Here is a 22,880-nt window from a genome sequence, read left to right as displayed (position 1 = left end):
ATTGGCTCCACTTTCTGCAGAAGAAGGTCCCTCGTCTTAAAATCCACTGGGACAGCCAAGCTAACTTAAAGTACTAGACACAAGCGATAGCAGTTACAGAGAAGCAAATGCCTTATACCACGGTTCTGAAGGCAATAGCAATAGTGTGTATGACAGTACGGTACCTGTAGCAATGCAATATTGATGCTTCAGAGAAGTCCATATTTAGGATGGGGCAGGGATTGGGGATGGATTAGATCTGACTGAATACTAGTTGATATTTCTACTTTCTTTTGATATGCTAATGTTAAAACTGTGATTTCTACCATTTTCCTTCCTTACTCACTTAGTTTATCTGTAGAGTATGTTCTTTCTTACAATGCATACTTATGTTTGATTTTTAAAATCACTAAACATAGGAACTATTTGAAGCCATACTAAATTGCTAACCTAGATCATAGACTTTTCATGAGTATAGCCTCTTAACTGAAGTTTTCTTTCTTTCTTTCTTTCTTTCTTTTTTTTTTTTTTAATGCCATTAATCAGTCATATAATAGATTTATTGTGGTGGAGGGTACAAAGCCACACCTTCCTACAGGGAGCGGTGCCACTGGCCCCCAGCAGCGTTTACACGCGTTTCACAGGGCAGGTCCTCGTCTCACTGGCAAAGCAGCTGCACTTCTGAGCCTCAGCTGTGCCCTCTCCACCTTTGCACAGAGTCCTTGGCACATCTCTAGCACTCTGCCGGGGCAGCAGAGCAGCAGCTTTTCTTGCAGGTGGTGCATTTGCATCCCTCGCCCTTGCAGGAGCCAGTGCAGGTACTGGGACAGGACAGGGGCGGGCTCAGGCCACGCCCAGCGGAGGTGCTCCTGGAGAGGGTGGATTGGCTTCTCCCAGCAACTGGATGCTTAATTGCGTTCTTAAGTATTTAGATTTCCTTAATTTGGGAGAGAAGTACCTAAAACAGGGAGATCTCTGATCAGAGTTTTGTTCTGTAGAGGCATGTTATAGTGAGGCTCTTGTGTGTAGATACTACTACATAGCAGGTAACTGGCATTTTACCTGTTACATAAGGAACTACTTATTGCAGGGTTAGTTTGTGAAATTAAGTCAATTGCTTCTTTAAGAAATGACATTCTAGTTGTCTCTAAGCCATATCCTAAGAATAACAGTGCTTATTTATTTGGTAGAAGTTGCTACCTTAACATTTTCGTAATTTAGAACATTAGTCTGTGAAAAGAAAATCCACTCTGGAACTCAGCTTTTTATTGCATTAATGAGATCTTATTAGAGAGATATCTGATTGAAAATTGTCATTTTATTTTTTTAGAGTTTTTCCCCCGCTTCTGAGGTATATTAAATAATTTATCAAAATCTTTAAAAAATATTTTTGTTGACTTCAGAGAGGAAGGGAGAGGGAGAGAGAGATAGAAACATCAATGATGAAAGAGAATCATTGATGGGCTGCTTCCTTCATGCCCCTTTCTGGGGATCAAGCCTACAACCTGAGTACGTGCCCCCACTGGGAATCAAACTGTGAATCTTGATTCATAGATTGATGATCAACTTCTGAGTCACACAGCCAGACTATCAAAATCTTTTTTTACCAGTAAGTGGTATATCTAATTATAAGGACTACTAGAGGCCCAGTGCACAAAATTCCTGCAAGGGGAGGGTGTGTGTCCCTCAGCCCAGCCTGCACCCTTTCCAATCTGGGACCTCTCAAGGGATGTCCCACTGCTCGTTTCAGGCATCCCTCTCATAGTCCAGGTCTACTGGCTCCCAACTGCTCACCTGCCTACCTTCTTGATTGCCCCTAATTACTTCTGCCTGTCAGCCTGATAACCCCCTAACCACTCTCTACCAGACTGCTCCCCTTCCAGCCTGCTTGCCCCTAACTGCCCTCCCCTGCAGGCCTGGTCCCCCCCAACTGCCCTCCCTGCAGGTCTGGTCCCCCCAATTGCTCTCCCCTACAGGCCTGGACCCCCCCCCCCCCCACCCCAATGCCCTTTCCTGCAGGCCCGGTCATCCCCAACTTCCCTCTTCTGCTGGCCTAGTCACCCCTAACTGCCCTCCCCTGCTGGCCTGATCACCCACAATTGCCCCCCCTTGCAGGCCTGGTTCCTCCAAATTGCCCTTCCCTGATGGCCATCTTGTGTCCACATGGTGGCAGCCATCTTGTGTGTTGGAGTGGTGGTCAATTTGCATATTACTCTTATTAGATAGTATAGAGGCTGGTGCATGGGTGGGGGCCGGCTGGTTTGCCCTGAAGAGTGTCCCAGAATGGGGTGGGTGTTACCTTGGGGCATGGGGTGGCCTGGGTAAGGGGCTTGTGGTGGTTTGCAGGCTGGCCTTGCCCCCCAGCGACCTAAGTGGAGGCCCTGGTATCTGGGATTTATTTATCTTCTATGATTGAAACTTTGTAGCCTTGAGTGGAGGCCAGGGCCAGTCAGGAAGCTCGGCTTCCTCCATTATGGGGGACAACCCAAGTCTCCTGCTTGCTTCAGTTCTGTGGCTGCCGCCATTTTTGTTGGGATTTATTTATCTTCTATAATTGAAACTTTGTAGCCTTGAGTGGAGGCCAGGGCTGATCAGGAAGTTTGGCTTCCTCCACTGCCAAGGAAACCCAAGCCTCCTGCTTGCTGTGTGGCCACAGCCATCTTGGTTAGGTTAATTTGCATACTGCTCCTGTTTGGCCTATGGGCATGGCTTGTGGGTGTAGCGGAGGTATGGTCAATTTGCATGTTTCTCTTTTTTATTAGTGTAGATATTGCTATTTTAACTTAATTATTCAGTTGTAGTTATATACGTGACATAGTAGCAGAGAACTCTTTATCAAATTTTCAAATTAATTTGGGTCTTTAATATTTCATTTCTCATGTAGTGGAATACATTAATCATGAAAACATTTTCCAGTTTAATTTTTTAAAATTCCATGCAATATAACTTTTAAATAAGTATAGAATTGGCCATTTCAGTGTATCTGCAAATGAAAACCATATTTTTTACTGTTCAACTGATACAAGTTTTTTGCTTTCAGGAAGTTACTTTGTTTTGTACAAGCCTATATAAATTGTGTTTGAGGATTTTAAAAGGTGGCATTGTAATTTCTGGTTGTTTGACTCATCAAGAGAATATATAGGAATTGTTATAAAGAAGAATGATGGCAAGGATAGCAGAATTATTTTTAATTAGGATTGGAGAATTACAAATATCATTAAGAGGAGGTGACATTATAGTTGGGCTTGGAGGATTTAATACCCTGTTTCCCCGAAAATATGACAGTGTCTTATATTAATTTTTGCTCCCAAAGATGAGCTAGGTCTTATTTTCAGGGGATGTCTTATTTTTCCATGAAGAAGAATACGGTACACATTTATTGTTAAATGAAAATAAAGGAAATTTATTACCTGTATACGGTACGGTAGTACAGTAGTTGTCAACACAAACCAGACAAACTGAATCCTACAGTATCAAGAATTTACTCATTTATTCAATGACAATCATGTCATCATCTTCTGGAACATCATCATAACAATCCAATACCTGAATTTCCTGGTGAATTTCTTGTGACTCCATTTCTTTCAGAATCAGTGGACCAAATCTCTCATGTTTAGCAATAGCATTCTGAGACAGAGTCTAAGGGGGGGAGGGGGGGCTTATTTTCAGGGGATGCCTTATATTTCACTCAAAAGGAAACCTGTAAGTAGGTCTTATTTTTGGAGGATGTCTTATTTTCGGGGAAACACGGTAGTTTTATGACAAGCATTACTTATGCTCATCCTTTCATCTGGAAAGATATGCCTATTTTCATGACTTTGAGTTTGGAATGTAGGTATCCAGGGCTGGTGGGAAAGGTCTAGGAAAAACATCTTAGATTGAAGGGTTTTGATGTGTTATTAAGGAGGTGCAGCTGTGTCGTCAGCATTGAGGAGTCTGAACATTTAGAGGTTGGCACTGGATGCGTGGCTGAGGGATGGGGCATTGTGATTACCTCTAGCTTAAGGATGACGTGCCAGGTGGGCAGTGATGCTGCAACTGAGGGCAGGACCAGAAGATGAGGTTGGAAGTTTGTGGTGGGCAGAGATGACTCAAGTTTTGGACAACATTGAGGGTTACAGGCTATTTTATTTTATGACACTGAGCATATTTTGAAATCTGGGTTAGAATGGGAGTTGAGGCTTGCTTATACATAATCTTAACATTCTTTCCTCTGCTGTGTTCTTGTCTGCTTTGTTCTATTCTGTTACTTCTGGTTGTTATCTTCACTGCAGGCAAAATTCTATACTCTGAATTGTGTTTCAGGAATGCTTACGTCATGAGATTGTGGAAAAAGAATGTTGATCTGATCTTCCGTTGTCTTGAAGTTGGTGGCCGCAGAATACCAGAGTTTATGACAAAGAGGGGTGTGTTGGTTTAGACTTGACCCGGAGAGAAGTTTTGCTTTTCCAGGGAAATATTTTATTGCTTAGTTTCCCAGCCTTTTCTCTTTTGACTTGCTGTTGAATTGTTTTTCTTTTGTAGTAGTCAGTTTGTACGAGGTTAAATTCTAAATATAACATGTTGTCTTCGATGAGAGGTATTGTAGAATTCTCACAGTTCCCTTTGTTTATTATTTGTCCCACTGATTATAATAGTTTATTCTAGCACATTTGGTCATAAAATTTACAATAGATAAGACTTTGGGGCAATGCTACAAAGGGAAAACATTTTTTAGAACATATCAGTTTGGCCTTCTCTGTAATTCTAGTTCTTTTGTGATTCTCCAGCTTTGACAATATTTCTTTTTTTTATATATCCTCCCTCCGGGATATTTTTTCCATTGGTTTTTAGAGAGAGTGGAAGGGAGGGGGAGAGGCACAGAGAGTCCTTCTTTACAGTAGGGCTTTGGCTAACAAAACTAATGTCAGCATTGTATAAACACATTGGCAGATGTTTTCCTTTCAGTTACTTTAGGGAGCATTAAATATTGTAAAAATTAATTTTTTTTATTGTAAATGAGTTCAAATTGGTAATTCCAAGTTTTGTGTGTGTGTGTGTGTGGGGGGGGTGTTTCTTTTTTTGTTTGTTTGTTTGTTAATCCTTGCCTTTCCATTGATTTTTAGGGAGAGTGGAAGAGAGAGGGAAAGACAGAGAAACATCAATGTGAGAAAAACACATCAATTGGTTGCCTCCTGCACCAGCCCCAACCTGGGCCCTGGCCAGAATCAAACCTAGAGGATCGTCCGCAGGCCGATGCTCTATCCACTGAGCCAAACCGGCTGCGGCTGTGTATGTGTGTTTTTAACAAGGGTGTTGATTTCAGAAGAGTTTGTTCTGAAGTTCTTTCTGATTACTGCTAACATTGTGTTTAGTATTTATAAAAAAGTAGCATTTCAAAAGTCAGTTTGGAAAACAGTTTGAGATTGAAGACAGTTGCAGGGTACATGTTGTGCTGTGTATGCGATGGTGTTGAGATTCTGTCAGTGGTTGCTGAGCGAGTGACCATAGGGGTGACCTGTAGTAACACCTGCTACTACAGATGGTGGACCTAGTGAAGTGTTACATTAGATGGCACATGATCTCTTTTTATAGCGAAGTTACTGAGTTCCTAAAGCATTTTCACATTTAACATGTTCAGTTGTGAGGTAGTAACAGTTGGGACCAGAAGGACAGTATGAACAAAGTTTGATGTAGAGGGTAGGGTAAATTTTGCTCTATTTTGTACAATTAACATTACCTTTCTTCTAGTCCAAGTGGTAAGAAGTTCAGAAGCAAACCTCAGTTGGCAAGGTACCTGGGAAATACTGTTGACCTCAGCAGTTTTGACTTCAGAACTGGAAAGATGATGCCTAGTAAATTACAGAAGAACAAACAGAGACTGCGGAATGATCCTCTCAATCAGAATAAGGTTGGTTAACTTACTTATGACATCTGTATTCTATTTCAAGAGCTCTCTAAAAAATTTTAAATATAACACTGAGATTTTGATTGTCCAGTTTTTTGTTTTTTTCTCCTCCTGCTAAGCATTTTGATTATAACCTGATTAATGTCCTGGTAGTTCAGTCCTTTGGAGGAGGAGCCTACGTAAATTGTACACAGTTGAAAACACATTTCAGTGTCTCTCTAGGTCCGTACACATCATACTTTTCACCGTTGGGACTATTTACAAAGTATTTCTCTGTCGATGTTAATTGTCCCTCTTTCTCCTTCTCCCCCCTTAAAATAGTTCCTGTTGTCCCAGAAGAGGCAGCACTTTAATGTGGCATGTATTCTTACCATATAGTGTATAGTTAGTTCCCTATTCATTTTCAGGATTACTGTTTGAGAAAGGGGAGTTTTTATTTTGACTTGAGGATAATGGCTTTTAGGAATGTTCTCATCCTTATACAGTGATTACAAATTTTCCCTATTAGCTCTTATTTTTATTGAATGGTTTAGTTGATGGTTAGTAGTATAGGAATTCAAATAAGTAGGATTTGAATTATAATGCTTACTTAGTTGTATTAATGCACCCAGTATCTTTACAAAAGCACCTTTAACCCCACCCCTCCCAAGGGCAACAAATGTTATAACCATTTTTTCCTCAAAATTTCTTGCTGTAAATTACATAGGTAGATGTGTATGTGTGTTGCCACCACCATTGTCTCACACTGACTGGAAATGTGAGGGGAAAGGAAGCGCTTTTTTCCTCGGCATGTGACTGACGGAGCCCTGCATGCACCTGGGAGCCCCAGGGTGGTGCAGCAGAGGGGAGGGGCTACGGGGCAGGCCCCTGGATGGATGCCCTGGCGCTGCCACTGGCGCTCACACAGACATGGGCACCTTCCTTCCCTGTGATGGCCTCAGCCTTCTCCGTCTGGTCAGAGTCGATCCCTTAGCATTGTGAGGGGTGAAGAGGAATTTATATGAGAACATCTCCCCAAGTATTTGACACATGTTAGTTCCTTTCCGCCCCCATTGCACCTTCCCAAGCACTGAGCTACCCAGTAAGCAGTGCTGCCTGGTCGCCAGTGTAGGAAAGTCTGCCCCAGGCGGTTTTCCTCCTCCTCTTTTACTTCTGAAAGGTATGGGGTCTGAGTTTCATATCTCTTAATTCAGAAATCAGCTTCCTAGTTGGTTTACAGTAGTTTAATTCCAAAAACTGTCAGGGAGATTAGATTGCAGAGTTTCCTCATCTATGGTTACCTTGCACATGTTCCTTGAACAGGTTCCTTGCACAGGTTCCCATGAGACCTTGGCAGGTACCTTGTTAGAGAGGCAGGAGGGGAGGGGAGGCTGACATGCTGTTATATACTTTGGGTTGATAGGTAAGAAGGTGTTAAGATATGAGGTAGTGAGAGGAGTAGAGGGAGCTCATGCTAGTAAAAGTTGGGACCTTGAGAAGTGTATAGGCAAAGCTGTGTGAGTTCAGCTTAAAGAAACCTTTATTCTAGGTTTATTTTGCTTCTTAAATATACTAAACCAGCCTCTAAAACTCTAACCACAGTGCTGGTATCTATTGAAGGGGCTCAAATGTTTACGAATGATTGGACCGCTTTCAAACTGCCTTGTTGTTACCAGAATCATGGTTAAGTTACACTAAGTGAAATGTGAAGATAACTTCCTGATCGTTATGATGCACTAAAAACCGAACCTAATTCGTCTCTTTAGTTTGTGTGCTCCTTTGCACTCTAGCGCGCTGACTGCTCCTCCTGCACCGTGGCATGTGCTTTCAAGATTCTGCTTGCTCATGTGCTGTGTCCTCTGCTTGGAATGCGCCCCCCTCCCCCTCCACCTGGCCAGCTCCTCCTCATCCTCATCCTCATCGTGGCCCAGCTCCATTGTCTCGCCTCTGAAGCCTGCCCTGCGCTCTCCAAGCAGAACAGCCCCTTCTTCATTGTGCTCCCTGGTGCTTGCTGTTGTGTTTGTGGTGGTTTGTCCGCTTCAGTACACTGTGAGCTCCATGAGGGCAGGGACCATGTCTGCTTTTGGTTGTTTCTGTATGTGTCGCCCAAAACCTAGCACACGGTAGGTACTTAATACATGTTTGCTTCATGTTTATTTGACTGAATAGCTACCTCATTCCAGAGGTCATAGTGGTCATAAATGTTTATTGAATAAATTAATATACTATACATTTTTTTTGGAAATGCCTTTCATTGTAATTGGTTTCTGAAGATATTCTGTTAGTTTAAGGGAAAAAGATCAGACAAGACTTAGAAGTCATTAACATCAAGTTGCCATTTGAAGTCTTGAGCGGCTTTCTCAGAGCTTGCTTGAAGGGGGAAGTTACAGAGCAACGTTCTGCCAAAGTAGTTTTTGTGCTGATGGGAATGTTGTACCCACCTGCCACATGTGGCTATTGCATGTTTGAAATGTGACTAGTGTGACTGATTGGACTTTTGATTTTATTTAATTAAAGTTTAAATAGCCACATATTTCTAGTGGCTACTATATTGGACAACACAGTTCTGATCCTCAGTAGGTACATAAGGAAAACAGAAACTTTGTTCTGAAAGCTACATATCATTTAGGCATTTATGCAAGCTCTCGATTTTCAAAGAGGAGATGTTACAAGGTTTCGGAGATAGTCTCAACATTTTAAGAAGTTTGTTTCTTAAAAAGATGTTCTGTTTCTTTAAAAATTTAATTGGAGAATGTTAGGATTGGATAAAGAAGAGTATAGTGATTCTTAGTGCAAGATGTGTTTAAGAAGCTTGGTTTTGTTGCTAGATATTCCTTTTATTTAATGTTTCAGATGTGTAAACACTAAACTTGATTTCATGTGTTTCTGGCTTTTAAGAACATCAAATGTTTATAAACTAAAGCTACAAACTAATAAAATTAAAACTCAGTAACATTAATATAACATATGATGTATTTTACACATTTCTTACAATATTTGTATGGTATGGAATAAGTTATTTTTTACCTGGGCTTGTCAGTTCTAATACCTTGGAAAGACTCATTTCTTTCCCTACATTTCTTTATTCACACCAATTTGATATATTTTGAAATAAAGAGCATCATATTCTCTTGAATGGAATTAATTGTATAAGTCTGTCATTCATTTCTCAAACAATGGCAATATGCAATTGTGATGATAATTCACACAGCTTTGAATTCTGTATGGCTGTGTCCTAGGTAGTCAACCAAACAACCTAACAGGTGCTTGTTTTGATGATCTTCAACAAAATACTACAATAAAAAGATATTCTTGTAGAGAGTTCCTATATCATGAGGACAGTATCTGTAGTTTGAGAAACATGTGAGCTGCTGCGATGGTGGGCATTGGTGGGTATTGGATTTTATAGAATGGGTGCAATATGGAGAACAGATTAGGGAAAGGTGAAACGAAGTAGAGAAAGCACTTTGGGCTGATGTTTAGGAAAGAGATGTCTCGAATTAGTGCTATAGCAGGAGCATGGGAAGGTGTGGGACTCAAGGGAATTAGTGCATATAAGTACCTGGTGAGTGGAGAAAGGACTGATGCCTGCTACAATTTTGGCTTGAGACATTTGGGGCAGTGGTAGAAATTGCTGCTTATGCAGAATTTATGTCCAATGTGACTATAAATGATAAACCTACTTTGCTAATTGTTGGCTTCCTCCTATCCCTAGAATGTAAGTTCTAAGGCAGGGATTTTGATGTTTTGTTAACCATTTGTATGCCATAAGAATCTGTAGATGCGAGCTGCAGACCTTTTTAAATTAAATTCAAAATATTGTGACAGTTAACTGGTTAATGACTGTAGACCCCACATGCAGTGAGTGTCTGACAGAGTAGGCACTCTGTATTTGTTCAGTGACTGACTGAATGAAAGCTGCCTTAGCAGCAACAGCATGATACATGTGTTACCTCATTTGATTTTTATGAGAATCTTACAGGTAGGTGCTGTTAATCCCCATTTACAGATGAGGAAAGTGACCTTAGGAAAATAGTCTATATCTCAGATTGTGGCATGACTATCTCTTGAGGGCATGTAGTATATGCAGAGCCAGAGAATTAAAATGATCCTTGGAAGGTTTAGTTTCATTACAACATTTTGGGTAGGGAGAGCAACATTTTTACATAAAAACAAACATGGCTAATTTTTTATTTTATTTTATTGATTTTTCACAGAGAGGAAGAGAGAGTGATAGTTAGAAACATCGATGAGAGAGAATCATCGGTCAGCTGCCTCCTGCACACCCCCACTGGGGATGTGCCTGCAACCAAGGTACATGCCCTTGGCCGGAATCGAACTGGGGACCATCCAGTCCGCAGGCTGACGCTCTATCCACTGAGCCAAACCAGTTTCGGCCAACATGGCTAATTTTTAAAAAAGTACAAAATTTGCATGAATCTTAAAGATAAAATATGTAGATAGAATATACACAATTTGGAACTGTGACACAGCAGCTTTATGTAAAGACAGGCTGACAAGTGTGGTATTTAGAACATACAGGTTAAGCCCCTGCTGTCCAGCTATGCTGTGTGAAAGCTTTCCCTGCTATCACCACATGGATGGGTTTCTATTTGTTTCCGTGCCCTGAACTTTCTCATATGTACTAGCATGTCCAGTTGATCTGGGAAGGAACCCGAGAGAGCTACAGGGTCCTTTTTGCCCAGTTCCCTTTCATAGTCCACCTTCAGTTCTACTGAAGGGCACATGCACACTTCTCACTTGTTCGAAACTCTACCGAGGTACCAAATTGTCTCCAGTGGGGGACAATGTGAAATATTGGTGTTGGTATGGAAAAATGAATGACTTGACAACAGTAAAGTCTTTCTGCTCGCACCATTCTTTGCAACAACATTTACCAGAGGACTTAGAGGTCGATTATTACAATTTTTGATGGTACACATTTTGTTCTGTTCAAAAGAAGTTCAAAAGAATTAAGTGACAGGAGAAAAGTCATTCTATTTACTCATTTATGTGAACAAGGATTCTTAGTGGTGAATTAAAAAAAGAATATAAATAGAATTGACACTAACTCTTGACCCATTTTAGTCATTAATAATATTCAAGGCCATGAAGTTTTTATTTTATTTCCTTCCTTTTTCTCTTTGAATAATTCCATTTTTATTTTATTTATTTATTTATTTATTTATCAAATCTTTATTGCTCAGATTATTACATTTGTTTCTCCTTCCCCCTCATCCCCCATAGCTCCTTTCCACCAGGTTCCTGCCATACCCTCTGCCCTTACCTACCCCCCCCCCCCCCCCCGCAATTGTCCTCATCCATAGGTTATACGATTTTAATCCAGTCTCTTTCTTCACCCCCACACCCCTTTCCCCCTCATAATTATCAATCCATTCCCTTTCTTTGCCTTTGATTCTATTATATTCACCAGTTTATTCTGGTCTCATGGAGTTATTTTAAAATAACTTCTTAATATATTTATTTGATTTTTCATCTCTTATGCTTAATAATTATTTGTTAAAATGTAAATCATCATTTTTGGTCAGTAATATACAACTAATTGTAATAAACCAGAATAGATTTATTTATTTTTATCATTAAGAGCTCTATGGTTACAGAAAAGTTAAAAGGAATAATTTCATGAGATAAATGATCAGTTAAAGGTTTTCAAATTTAAAGTAGGAAAAACACTGGGAATGGAATTATTCAAAGAGAAAAAGGAGGGAAATAAAATATATAAGTTCAGCTTGTTCACATATAAGTGGGTTAATGGTGGGATTTTAAAGTGATGTAACAGTTTATTAAAGTGTCAGTGTTTAAATACTTTAGAAAGTGGATCCTTTGAAACCATTTTCCATTAAAATATGAAATATTCTTGATGTCAACTTGTAGGTGGTATATATATTTTCAAAACAGTTTTAGGGATTAGGAATGCAAAACAATGTTTGAAAACCTCTATGAAATGCTCTATGACATGCACTTGTCACCCATCTCTTTGGTTACCCTGTTTTCTAGCCTTAATCTAGGAACTGAAAGGCTGCATGCTGGTTTGGTCCCTTTCAGAATCACCTTCACTGTGTTGTCCTTTAAATGTTCTTTTTTTTGGTCTTTATGGAAGGTCATTGAGAAAAGAAAAAGCATTTGAAATCTACTTAATATTTGTTGTGATGTCAAGTGCCTTTAATTTTTTTCTTGATTTAATATTAGTATAGCTTTTGTTTTCTTCATTAATTCTTATATTTCCTCGTTCCTAACCATGATATCTATGTAATTTAAACTCTTTCACCCAGGCCCCAGAAAACACACGTCCCTATTTGATGCTCAGCTCTAGTGTCAATTGCTATTAACCTTTTCAAAAGGAAATTTTACTCCTTGTCCTTGATTTTCTATTTAAAAAAATTAATGTCTTCATATTTGTTCTTTCTGAGCATAAAAGAACCATCTCAAGATATTTCTTGGAAAGAGATGAAGTGAAAGATTTAAAAAAGTTATATTCTTGGCACCTAGGGCAATAGTATAAACCCTCAAAATTTTTTGAGTTTTTTTTTAGTACTTCCAGTCTAATATGCACATTATTGTAAAATACATTAAACTTTGATTAGAGGGTTAGTCAGTATACTCAGAAAATTTATTATAGGTTAGAATTTTTTAGTTCTAACATTAAAATATGATTTTGCCAATTTAATTTTGTAATTTAAGGAACTTTTTATATCGAAAGGGAGGATTTCAAATATATGTATGAATAGTTTTAATCTCTGTCCCATAAAAAAAAGTGTTGCCCTGGACATGTTTCTCAGTGGTTAGGGTGCACCCCACTCCTCATCCCCCCCGGGTCAAGGGTGCGTACTTGGATTGCAAGTTTGATTTGTGGCCTGACTGGTTCCCTGGGGGAGGCAACCAATAGATGTGTTTCTCTCACATCAGTCTCTCTCTCCCTCTCTCCCCCTTCCACTCTCTAAAAATCAGTGGGGAAAAAAAAAAATCCTCAGATGAGAATTAAAAAGCTGTGTGCACATGTGCGCGCTTGCTCGCGCGAGCACACACACACACACACACACACACACACAAGTGTTTGTTTTATAGCTCCTGAATTTATAGCAGGTAGTTCTCAAAATTCAGGCACACAACTGGGCATGAATTAAAAGTGACTCTGGCAGTCCTGAGGGGAGAGTGCTAATAAAATGTACTGATTTTGTGACGGTTTCTGGGAAAACCAGTTAGTCCAGCTTTCCAGATTACACGATACTGTTTTGGAATACAAAATTAATTAGTAAAAAATTCTTTCTGTCTTCAGAGCTTTGAAGGCCAATTAGAAGGAGAAAAACAAAACTAAAGATCAAGAGGAAAGTAACGGCACACTCTTGAGTAACGCCACTGGGAATGAATTGTCGTCTCAATGTTAGGCAATAGAAGTTAATTGTATATTTTGAATATTTTTAGCCAGCTTTTCTAATTTTTACTTATTGAATAAAAAACATGAGTTAATTTAAAAAAATCAATCTTACTATTGTAGCACCAGTAGTTTTACATTGCAGGCTTCCTTCCAGTCTGGATTCAGAATTCATAGTTTGGGGTCGTCTTTGCTGCCTCCAGTCATCCTTTGTAACAATGAGAATCCTACAGGCTTGACCTTGTTTGCTCATACAGTTGAGGAATACTTCTGTGTCTACTGATGCCATCTTTGTTCTAATGTGAGCAGACTGTATTTTTTTATGAAAGAACAATAACAAAACCAAAGGTATTGGTTAGTGACATATACTAATTATAACTAATTAGTGACAGGAAAAATTCTCCAGGAGCATTTAGGTGTGGAGCTTCTTTAGGATTGAATATCGATTACTTTATATTATAGATCAGGTGGCTTCACTAAGGGCTCAGGATGCTGTCATGAATCAGAGGTGTCCAAACCTGTGGTATCACACAATTACCAGGAGAGCTTTTAAAAATACACATTTCCGGGTTTCACACTTTTTTAAAAATAACATAGTAAGTGGTTATTTTGGAGCCTATTGGCTAGGTTTGTACACTTCTAAATAAAAGTGTTTTTTTTAAAAATATATATTTTATTGATTTTCCACAGAGAGGAAGGGAGAGGGATAGAGAGCTAGAAACATCTATGAGAGAGAAACATCGACCAGCTGCCTCCTGCACACCCTCTACCGGGGATGTGCCTGCAGCCAAGGTACATGCCCTTGACCGGAATCGAACCTGGGACCTTCCAGTCTGCAGACTGACGCTCTATCCACTGAGCCAAACTGGTTTTTCGGCTGTTTTGTTTTTTTTAATTCATAAAGATAAATGAGCTAAATACCTGAGTATAATATTGTTAAGAGTTATTTAAGATGAATATAGCTCATAAAGGTAAGCACATGCACTGGGAAGAAATGAGCGAGAGAAAGGAATAACAAGCATGCCCAGTACATACAGAGGAGTGTGTGTGTGAGGGGTCAGGTGCGGGGAGGGAGGTGGAGACTCTCATATAATGGTCCAAATAATACTGTAGCAATTGTCAGATTAATTTATTGTGATGCTTGTTTTTCTAGAATCATTTAAGCAGAGGTCACAAACTCCATCCCCACAGGGCTCAGTAACACAAAGGGAGTTGTTGAGAAATTCTGCAAGGACCCTTGATACCTCAAGTGGGCAGCCATCGCTAGTCAATCATGGCTTCTTACTAGTGGCTAAATCAAGTCCAGTTTTTCTAGATCTTTGAGTTTTTAAGAGAAGCTTGAGTTCTGGATTTCATGTGTTCTCCAGATTTGTAATTGTCAGCTTAATTTATCAAAGACCCACAACAGCAGCACACGACTGTGGGTTAAACTCGATTTGTCTGCTACCAGTTTGCAGTCTTTTAGTAGACATGCCAATTCCCAGGCCCACCTCAGACCTACTGCATTGAATCTCAGGGAGTGAGTCCTAGTGATCTGTGTTTCAGTAAACCCCCTGGGTGGTTCTGACAAAAGCTCAAGTTGAGAAACACTATTTTGGAGTTTGAAAGTTGAGATGATAATTTTTACATGGATCACTAATGTGAAGAAAGAGTTCATTGACTCTCCAATCATTTATCAAGTATATTTCTATATTAAAAAATAGCAGATGTGTATTATTTAGATATATATGACTTTTTATATTTTTTGCCATTATCACATTTTGTTTTTTTTTCTCACCTTCCCTGGCCAGCCCACCCCTCCACCCCTTGTTAAAGTATTGCAAATGAACTTAATGGCAATTCTGGGCCTCATTTGGACTTCGCTAGAACACATTTTTCTAAATGGAGTCCTGTTTGCTAGAATTAGAACTTCCATTTCTCATTCTCTTTCTGTAAAAGGGGAAGGTTAATTTATGTGGCTTTATGAGGGGCTGGCCTCCTAAAAGCTGACGAGGTTGTTTGTGTTTTAATGGCCAAGTATGCCATCATTTTCCATTCTCAGAATGTGGAAATGACCACCGTCCTGGTTATTGTTCTGAAAGCACTCCTTTTGTATAACCCAACTTCAAACATAATCAAATTAATTATGAATTTTCTAGAGAGAATTTTTTTTACATTTAAAAGCATAAAGTTTTTATTATGAAAAAAATATAGGGTGGAGCAAAAGTAGGTTTATAGTTGTGAGTACAGGAAACATGAAGTTTATTCTTGTATTTATTGCAGCATTTTCCATATGAACAACTGTAAAGCTACTTTTGCCCCACCTTGTGTGTCTTTTATATAAGAGTACTAAAAATATATGTTAGAGTATTTAAAATATTGATTTTGAAAAGTTTGGAATAATCTAATTTAAAGTAGTGGATATTGGATTAATAAGAATTTACGTATGTAATTATATTTATGTATAACATTTTTTAATGAAAACATGCTTATATCCACAGGGTAAACCAGACTTAAATACAACATTGCCAATTAGACAAACAGCATCAATTTTCAAACAACCAGTAACCAAAGTCACCAATCATCCTAATAATAAAGTGAAATCAGACCCACAACGAATGAACGAACAACCACGTCAGGTAAGGATCTAATTATTTCTCCAATTTCAGTTTTCAGAAAACTCTGGTATTTTTTACCAGATATAGTTTAAGTAAATTCTGGTTAAATTGGAGTATATTTGGAAAGAAAATTGTTTTATGTCCTAGGCGATTACAGGAATGCTGGAGAAGAATGAATAATTCAATATTTAGGTACAATGTTCCAAGAAAAAAAATTCAGTTAATTTCAAATGAATCTAAATTAATATTATAGACTACATTTTTATGCTTTTGTGTGGTAATGTACATCAGACTTGATTCTGCTAAACTTAGTTTTTTAAAGATTATCTTTCTAGGGATAGTATTTCCTAAGGGGATGAAGGATGCAGTTTGTGTTGTTTAGTCTAAAAATCTTTTATTTGGAAACTACTTTTTGTTCTGACTTCTTATTACATGAAAGCTATCCCTCCCCTTTTGAAAAACAAACTTTGTCAATATGGTGAATTGTCCTGTGACTTCCACTTTTGTATAAATTGGATGTATTAGTCTCTCTCTTTATTGCCGCAAGCTGTATCCCACCAGCATCTTTTCTCAGGAAAAAATGTTATCTGAAGGGCCTCCCTGCTGCTTAATAAGGCGCATAGCCAGGGGAGGGTCTTCACTAAATGCTTAAGCTTTCCAAGTCACCTTGCTTATTCATTCCCTAATGGTGGTAAAAAAAACATTCAGGTACTTTGTGAATTTTTAGTAGCAATTAGGGTGAGGACATGGAGGGAGAAACTTCTGTGCATTTTTCCCTCTCCTTTCTCTGCCTCCTCGCACTTAGGAGGAACCCAGATTGACCTACACGATTATCTTGTGCTCTCATATTCCCCTTTTAGAGTCTCGCTCCACTTTTCCACTTGAATTTTGTTTTTCGCTAGCCCCTCAAGTGTCTCATCTCCAGGCTTGAGAAAGGATTGGGCCAGAACATTCAGACAGTTGCTCTAGGAGAAACGACATAAAGAAATTCAGTTCCCACATCCTCTGTAGTGTTTTTTCCTCTTCAGGTGAGCCAGGAAAACAGAAGATATGTGGAGCCACATTGGATCAGCATCTTGCTATAGATGTCTCAAGATTTGAAGTTCTAAACTTGCTTTACTGTTGGTCCCCAAGAGATTCCACAGGGGCCATGTAAGTGTATCACATCCAATATCAAAGATGCGTACCTGCATGTGCCTGTAGGCTCTTGTCACCACGTAGGTTTTCTCTGAGCCGCTCAGCTTTTTGTACCAGGCTTTCCCCTCTGTTTTACTGCTGTGCCCAGAGGTAGCCACCAGACTGGCAGGGTTAGTGTGTTCATCACCACAGGGAAGGAACTCGGCCATTCTGCACTTCGCCCACCTTGTAAAGCCATTCCCTGTGCTCGTGTTCTTTCTTACATGCTCTCCAGAGTCTTGAACATCTTGTCCTTTAGTTTTTTTTGGTGATATTAAAATCGTTTTCTTGTAAAGATTTTTGTTGAAAAATTTGAAAGTATGTAATTGGCTAAGACAGTTTGCTTCAAAAAGCCCAAAAGTGGAATAACTAAAATATTAGTCCCATGTTGGAAATCTGCATTGTCTTATTGAGGACAGATTGTATTTAGTAGGTTTTATTCTCATCTTTTCTTTGCCAAATCATCCTCAGTATAATCTACAAATGCAAATATTTTTGTTAAAGACGAACTGAGTAACAAATTATGGTCATTTTAACAGTAAGTGGTTTTCTGCACCTGAGTTCATCAGATTTAAAAAACTAGTAAATGCATTTGCTGAGTGTTCATCTGGCTATAGAGATATTGGTGACCTAGATTTTTGAAGTTGAATTAACCAGATCAGTTGTTCTTTATTCTTTGGTGTATTGAGTAGTTTCAAGTTTTCCTTCTTTTATTAAAGTTTATGAGATTATTCTCAAATGAAAAGAATGTTAAAAAAAAAAAAAGCTGAATCCTACCTCCCAAACCCCCCTCCCACCCCCCTGAAAAAGCATGTCATTTTAACCCAGATCTTTTTTTTAATATATTTTATTGTTTTTTTACAGAGAGGAGGAGAGAGGGATAGAGAGTTAGAAACATCGATGAGAGAGAATCATCGATCAGCTGCTTCTTGCACACCCCCTACTGGGGATGTGCCCACAACCAAGGTACATGCCCTTGACCGGAATTGAACCTGGGACCTTTCAGTCCACAGGCCGGTGCTCTTTCCACTGAGCCAAACCGGTTTTGGCTTAACCCAGATCTTTTGAGGGTTTATCTACCTTATAGGAAGGGTTAAAATTATTTAGGAGGTAACTTTTCTAAGAGTTTGGACTATTTTTTCACTTTATTCTCATGTCACCTGACAATTTTGGCAGGATAATTTTGATTAAGACATTAGTTGTCTTTTCCCTTCTTTATCTTCAAGTAAGAATTGGGATAATATTTAACTATTGTTTCACGAATGGGATTTCAAAATGTTGGATTGTGCATTGTGCAAATATGACAAAATAGTAGAGTGACAACTTTTGTGTTAATGTTTTAAAAATTATGGTTTGTAATTCTGACTATTCCAGTTTAGACTCAAGTTTTTTTAGTAAAGGAAAACTGTTGATTTTAATTGTGTTTTAACATACATATGGCAGATAACTGCTAATCATGTTATTGAGGAGATAGTAAAAAATACATAGGTAAAAGTGATTCTTCCAATTTTGCTACCTTTGAATAGCTTCATTGAACTAGATAAATTACCAAATATTCCACTTGGAGAAGTTTTTTTGGTCATAGAGTAACTAAATTAGACAATGAGGTTTCTGTAGATATAAATGTTTTTATTCTTTAACCATATCATGTTTTCTTAATAAGATAGTCATAATTTTAAAGTGATGAATTTTCAGACCTAGAATTAGAATTAGATTTTTGTGTCCTAATTGAGGCTCTACCTTGAATAGGTTTGAAGTACTAATTTATATGTGATGCAATCATAGAAATGAATAATTCTGTCTTATGTAACAGACATCCTATGCCTAGATCTGGCAGTCTAATTTGAAGTCTGTAAAATATATAAATTATTAATTTCTAATGCATTGAGTCCTGGAAATGGCTTTAGCTTTAAAAGTACAAATTAGGGTATGTAACCAAATGTGCGTTAAACAGAATCCAGCAGAAATTTTTGCCTACAGTTAAAATATAAGGTAGAGATGGTATTTGTAAAACCTGGTTATGGTAGGATAGCTAGCCAGATGGTTTTATATATACACTATCATCATATTTAATGAGTGCTCGTTTTTTCGTTAGTGTAAAAAGAAATCTGGAGGGAACTCTATTAGCTATAAGACTATTATTCCAAATAGAAAGGTCATTGAGATGTCCTTATTTGGCTCAATATGTAAAACATGCCAAATTCTTTTAAATCTATCTGAATTGTGATTTTGCTGTTAAAGGTGTCTTTCCTAGTTTTCTTCTTTCACTGTCTGAAAAACTCACATTTCTGTTTCTTCCTTATTTCTTTGATGCTGTCATCTTTGATACTTTTTGGTCTCATGCTATTATTCTCTTTTATCCTCAAATCAAAGAAATTTCATCTTTAACCCATTCTTCCTTTTAATTATTAGACTCTAGGGTACTGATAGCTTTGGGTGTTTTTGATAGCCTTTGAATATTAATTACATTTCTTACAGAATATTCACTTTTTTATCAAAAAGTAAATATTTAAATCAGTGAAGTAGATTTAAATCTTCCATTTGATCCTAGATTTTTAAATTTTGTTTGCTAATTTTTCTTTCAAAGGATGTGAAACTTTTCTTTACTACTTTCCAGAAGTCTGCCTCTTTTAGGATGATTTCCCCCCTCCCGCCCCCAGCTTTATTGAGATATAATTGACATATAACATTGTGTAAGTTTAAGGTGTACAACATGATGATTTGTTACACATATCCTTTGCAAAATTATTACTACAGTAACATTAGTTAACACATTCATCACCTCTCATAATTACCATTTAAAAATATATTTTTATTGATTTCAGAGAGGAAGGGAGAAGTAGAGAGAGAAACATCAGGGATGAGAGAGAATCATTGATCAGCCGCCTCCTGCATGTCCCCTACTGGGACTCGAGCCTGCAATAGGGGCATGTGCTCTGACTGAGAATTGAACTGTGACCTCCTGGTTCAGAAATTGATGCTCAACCACTGAGCCACATTGGCTTGGCTAATTACTATTTTTTTGGAGTGTGGTGGTGATGATAACGTTGAAGATCTCTCTCAGCAACTTTCAAGTACACAATACAGTTTTGATCACTGTAGTCACCATGCTGTACATTAGTTATCTGGAATGTATTCATCTTATAACTGAAAGTTGTACCTTTTGGCCAACATCTCCCCACTTCCCTCACCCCCTAACCCTTGACAATCACCAGTATACTCTCTGTTTCTATGAGCTTGGCTTTTTTTTAGATTCCACGTATAAGTGAGATCATACAGTTCTGACTTATTTCACTCATTATAATACCCTCAAGGTTTATCCATGTTGTTGCAAATGGCAAGGTTTCCTTCCCTTTTTAAAAAAATGGCTGATAATAATTGTGTGTGTGTGTAGCTCACATTTTCTGTATCCATTTGTTGATGCACACGTAAGTTATTTCCATTTCTTAGCTTTTGTGATTAATGTTGCAGTGAACATAGGGTGCAGAGGAACAGATACCATGTTCTATTACCACTAAAAGCATAACTCTGCTTTGTCTGACTGCTTGCTCCCATCTGGGTGATGTTGGGAAGATGCCATGTAGAAAGGGTCAGATAAATAGTATAGACAGTGCTATAGGTGTTCAAGAAGGGTGAGGTTAATATAACTAGGAGGTTTGGAGAAATCTTCAGAAAAGATGTGGGAATATGCTGAACTGTACAGTTTGAGTGGTATTTAGAAAAGCATATGGGAGGGAGAGGACATTCCAGTTAGGAAAAGTAGTGTTCTGAAAGCTGTTATATGGGAATGGGCAAGGGAGGAGGAGACAAGATGGTTAGAGATCAGGGTTTTCATGGGAAGTAGTGGGAGCTGAGAATGTTGTCAAGAGTTTCCTTAAATATCAATTCTTTACAAAAAGTTCTAAAATATTATTTGCTTTACTTTAAGAGAAAGAAATTTGGAATAGATAAATAAAAGAAAAATATTCATAATTCTTTTTTTTATAATATAATTACAATAGAATTTTAGCATTTTGTAGTCTTTCAGTATTTTAATGCTTCTTTTGAAAATATAAAAATATGCATACTTTAAAAATTTTTACTTACATTACATTATATAAATTTTATCCATGCTTTTTATAATTTGCATGCATTATTCTAACAACTGTATATTGTGCTAACATGATTTACTTAAACATTTCCATATTATTTCCAATTTTTTACTATTATAGGAAGTATTGTAATGAGTATCCTTATATATACGAATAAGTTCCTTCCTGTGTTGTACAGTGTTTCCTTGGCTAAATTCCCAAAGATATAATTAGTTGACTATGAATCATTTTTGAGACATTATAATGTGGTTGTATCTAAATTAAAACTATTGAAAAATCATGTTCATTCGGTTTCAGCTTTCCTTCTGTGGCACTATTATAATACTTTTTTTTTTTTTTTTTGGTAGTTTCATTTTAAATTTGCATTTATTTGAGTAGTTGTGAAGTTGGACAGACTAAAGCATTTGTGCTAAAATTTTTTTCAGTTCAGATTTGCAAAATTAAGCTTTCTTAACAAGATTTGCACTCAGTCTATACATTTACTTTTCCCCATAGAAATTTAAACTCCAGTTTTGTCATCAAATTTGTTAAGATGACATTTATTATGTAGAAGTTAGTCAGTTATAATGGGTTATGCCTTGCCTTATTTGATACTTATTGCCTTGAAGTAATCTATCTATCTATCTATCTATCTATCTATCTATCTATCTATCTATCTATCTAAAAGCTGAATATGCAAAGTGTCCCCTCCGGGGTTTGACTGACCTGGAGTTCGATCGCTCACTATGATGTGCACTGACCACCAGGGGGCGGCGTGGAACGGAGGAAGACCCTGGCTGGCAGCCAGCAGCTGGCAGCTGCTAGGGACCCTACTTGTGCATGAATTTTGTGCACTGGGCCTCTAGTCTTATAATAATATTAGTACCTTTTTCCCCCCCCCCCTTAATGTCTGTATTTACTTGTTATTTCTTTGCTTTTTTTATTTTCAACTTTACTAGAGGCCTGGTGCACAACATTCGTGCACTGGGGTGGGGGTGGTCCCTCAGCCTGGCCTGTGCTCTTTCACAGTCCGGGACCCTTTGGGCGATGTCTGACTGCTTGCTCCCTAAGCTGGCTGTCAGACATCTCCCAAGGGGTTCTGTGCTGCTGTGGAGGTGGGAGAGGCTCCTGCCACCACCGTTGCACTCATCAGCCACAGCCTGGCTTCTGGCTGAGCGGCACTCCCCCTGTGGGAGTACACTGATCCCCAGGAGGCAGCTCCTGCATGGAGTGTCTGTTCCCTGGTGGTCAGTGCACATCATAGCTACAGGTCATTCCGCTGTTTGGTCGATTTGCATATTAGCCTTTTATTATATAGGATGAGCCCCTTTACTTTTAGATTATGTTTCTTGCATAAAACATAGAGTTTATTTTCCTCCCATCTGATCTGACAGTCTTTCTTTTATTGGTGAGTTTTCCATTACATTTATTGATAGTATGAACATGTTTGGTCACGATTCTATTGTGTTTATCTACTGTTTCTAACATTTTATTGTTATTTTTTAGGTATTTCCATTTTTGTTCTGTAATATGGGTTTTCCATTTAAGTCCATACTTCTGATAATTTTGGGGATTTGTAAGCTGATTTTATTTCTAGTGGTTGTTTAATGTCATATTTTACATAGTGAATACATGCTTCTATTTCTTGATTTATCATTATTAAAAAAGAAGTAGTATCTATTGATATCCCACTTAAAAAATTAGGAGTTAACTCACATGATTGAAGTTAGTTTCAAGAAAGCTTTTCTAAAGGCCATCTCTTCTGATAAACAGTAAAGATAATGAAAGCTCTCTCTGCT

The 22,880-nt window shown here is 38.1% G+C and overlaps 1 protein-coding gene across 3 annotated transcripts in view; it reads left to right on the top strand.

Moving 5' to 3' along the window:
- Nucleotides 1-22,880, top strand: part of MBD2 (methyl-CpG binding domain protein 2) — a 50,846-nt gene that overhangs the window by 13,804 nt on the left and 14,162 nt on the right. For 2 of the 3 annotated variants that reach the window (XM_036418325.2, XM_036418324.2), the window contains exons 2-3: nt 5,710-5,869; nt 15,719-15,856. In XM_036418325.2, the coding sequence (XP_036274218.1) occupies nt 5,710-5,869; nt 15,719-15,856 (298 nt within the window). The remainder of the gene's footprint in view (nt 1-5,709; nt 5,870-15,718; nt 15,857-22,880) is intronic. The other variant, XM_036418326.2, reaches the window with a different exon arrangement.

Source organism: Pipistrellus kuhlii, unplaced genomic scaffold (assembly GCF_014108245.1).
Source record: "Pipistrellus kuhlii isolate mPipKuh1 unplaced genomic scaffold, mPipKuh1.p scaffold_m20_p_6, whole genome shotgun sequence".
In the NCBI taxonomy this organism is placed as follows: domain Eukaryota; kingdom Metazoa; phylum Chordata; class Mammalia; order Chiroptera; family Vespertilionidae; genus Pipistrellus; species Pipistrellus kuhlii.
The sequence above is the reverse complement of the archived record's forward strand: the minus strand, read 5'-3'. Positions and strand labels throughout refer to the sequence as shown.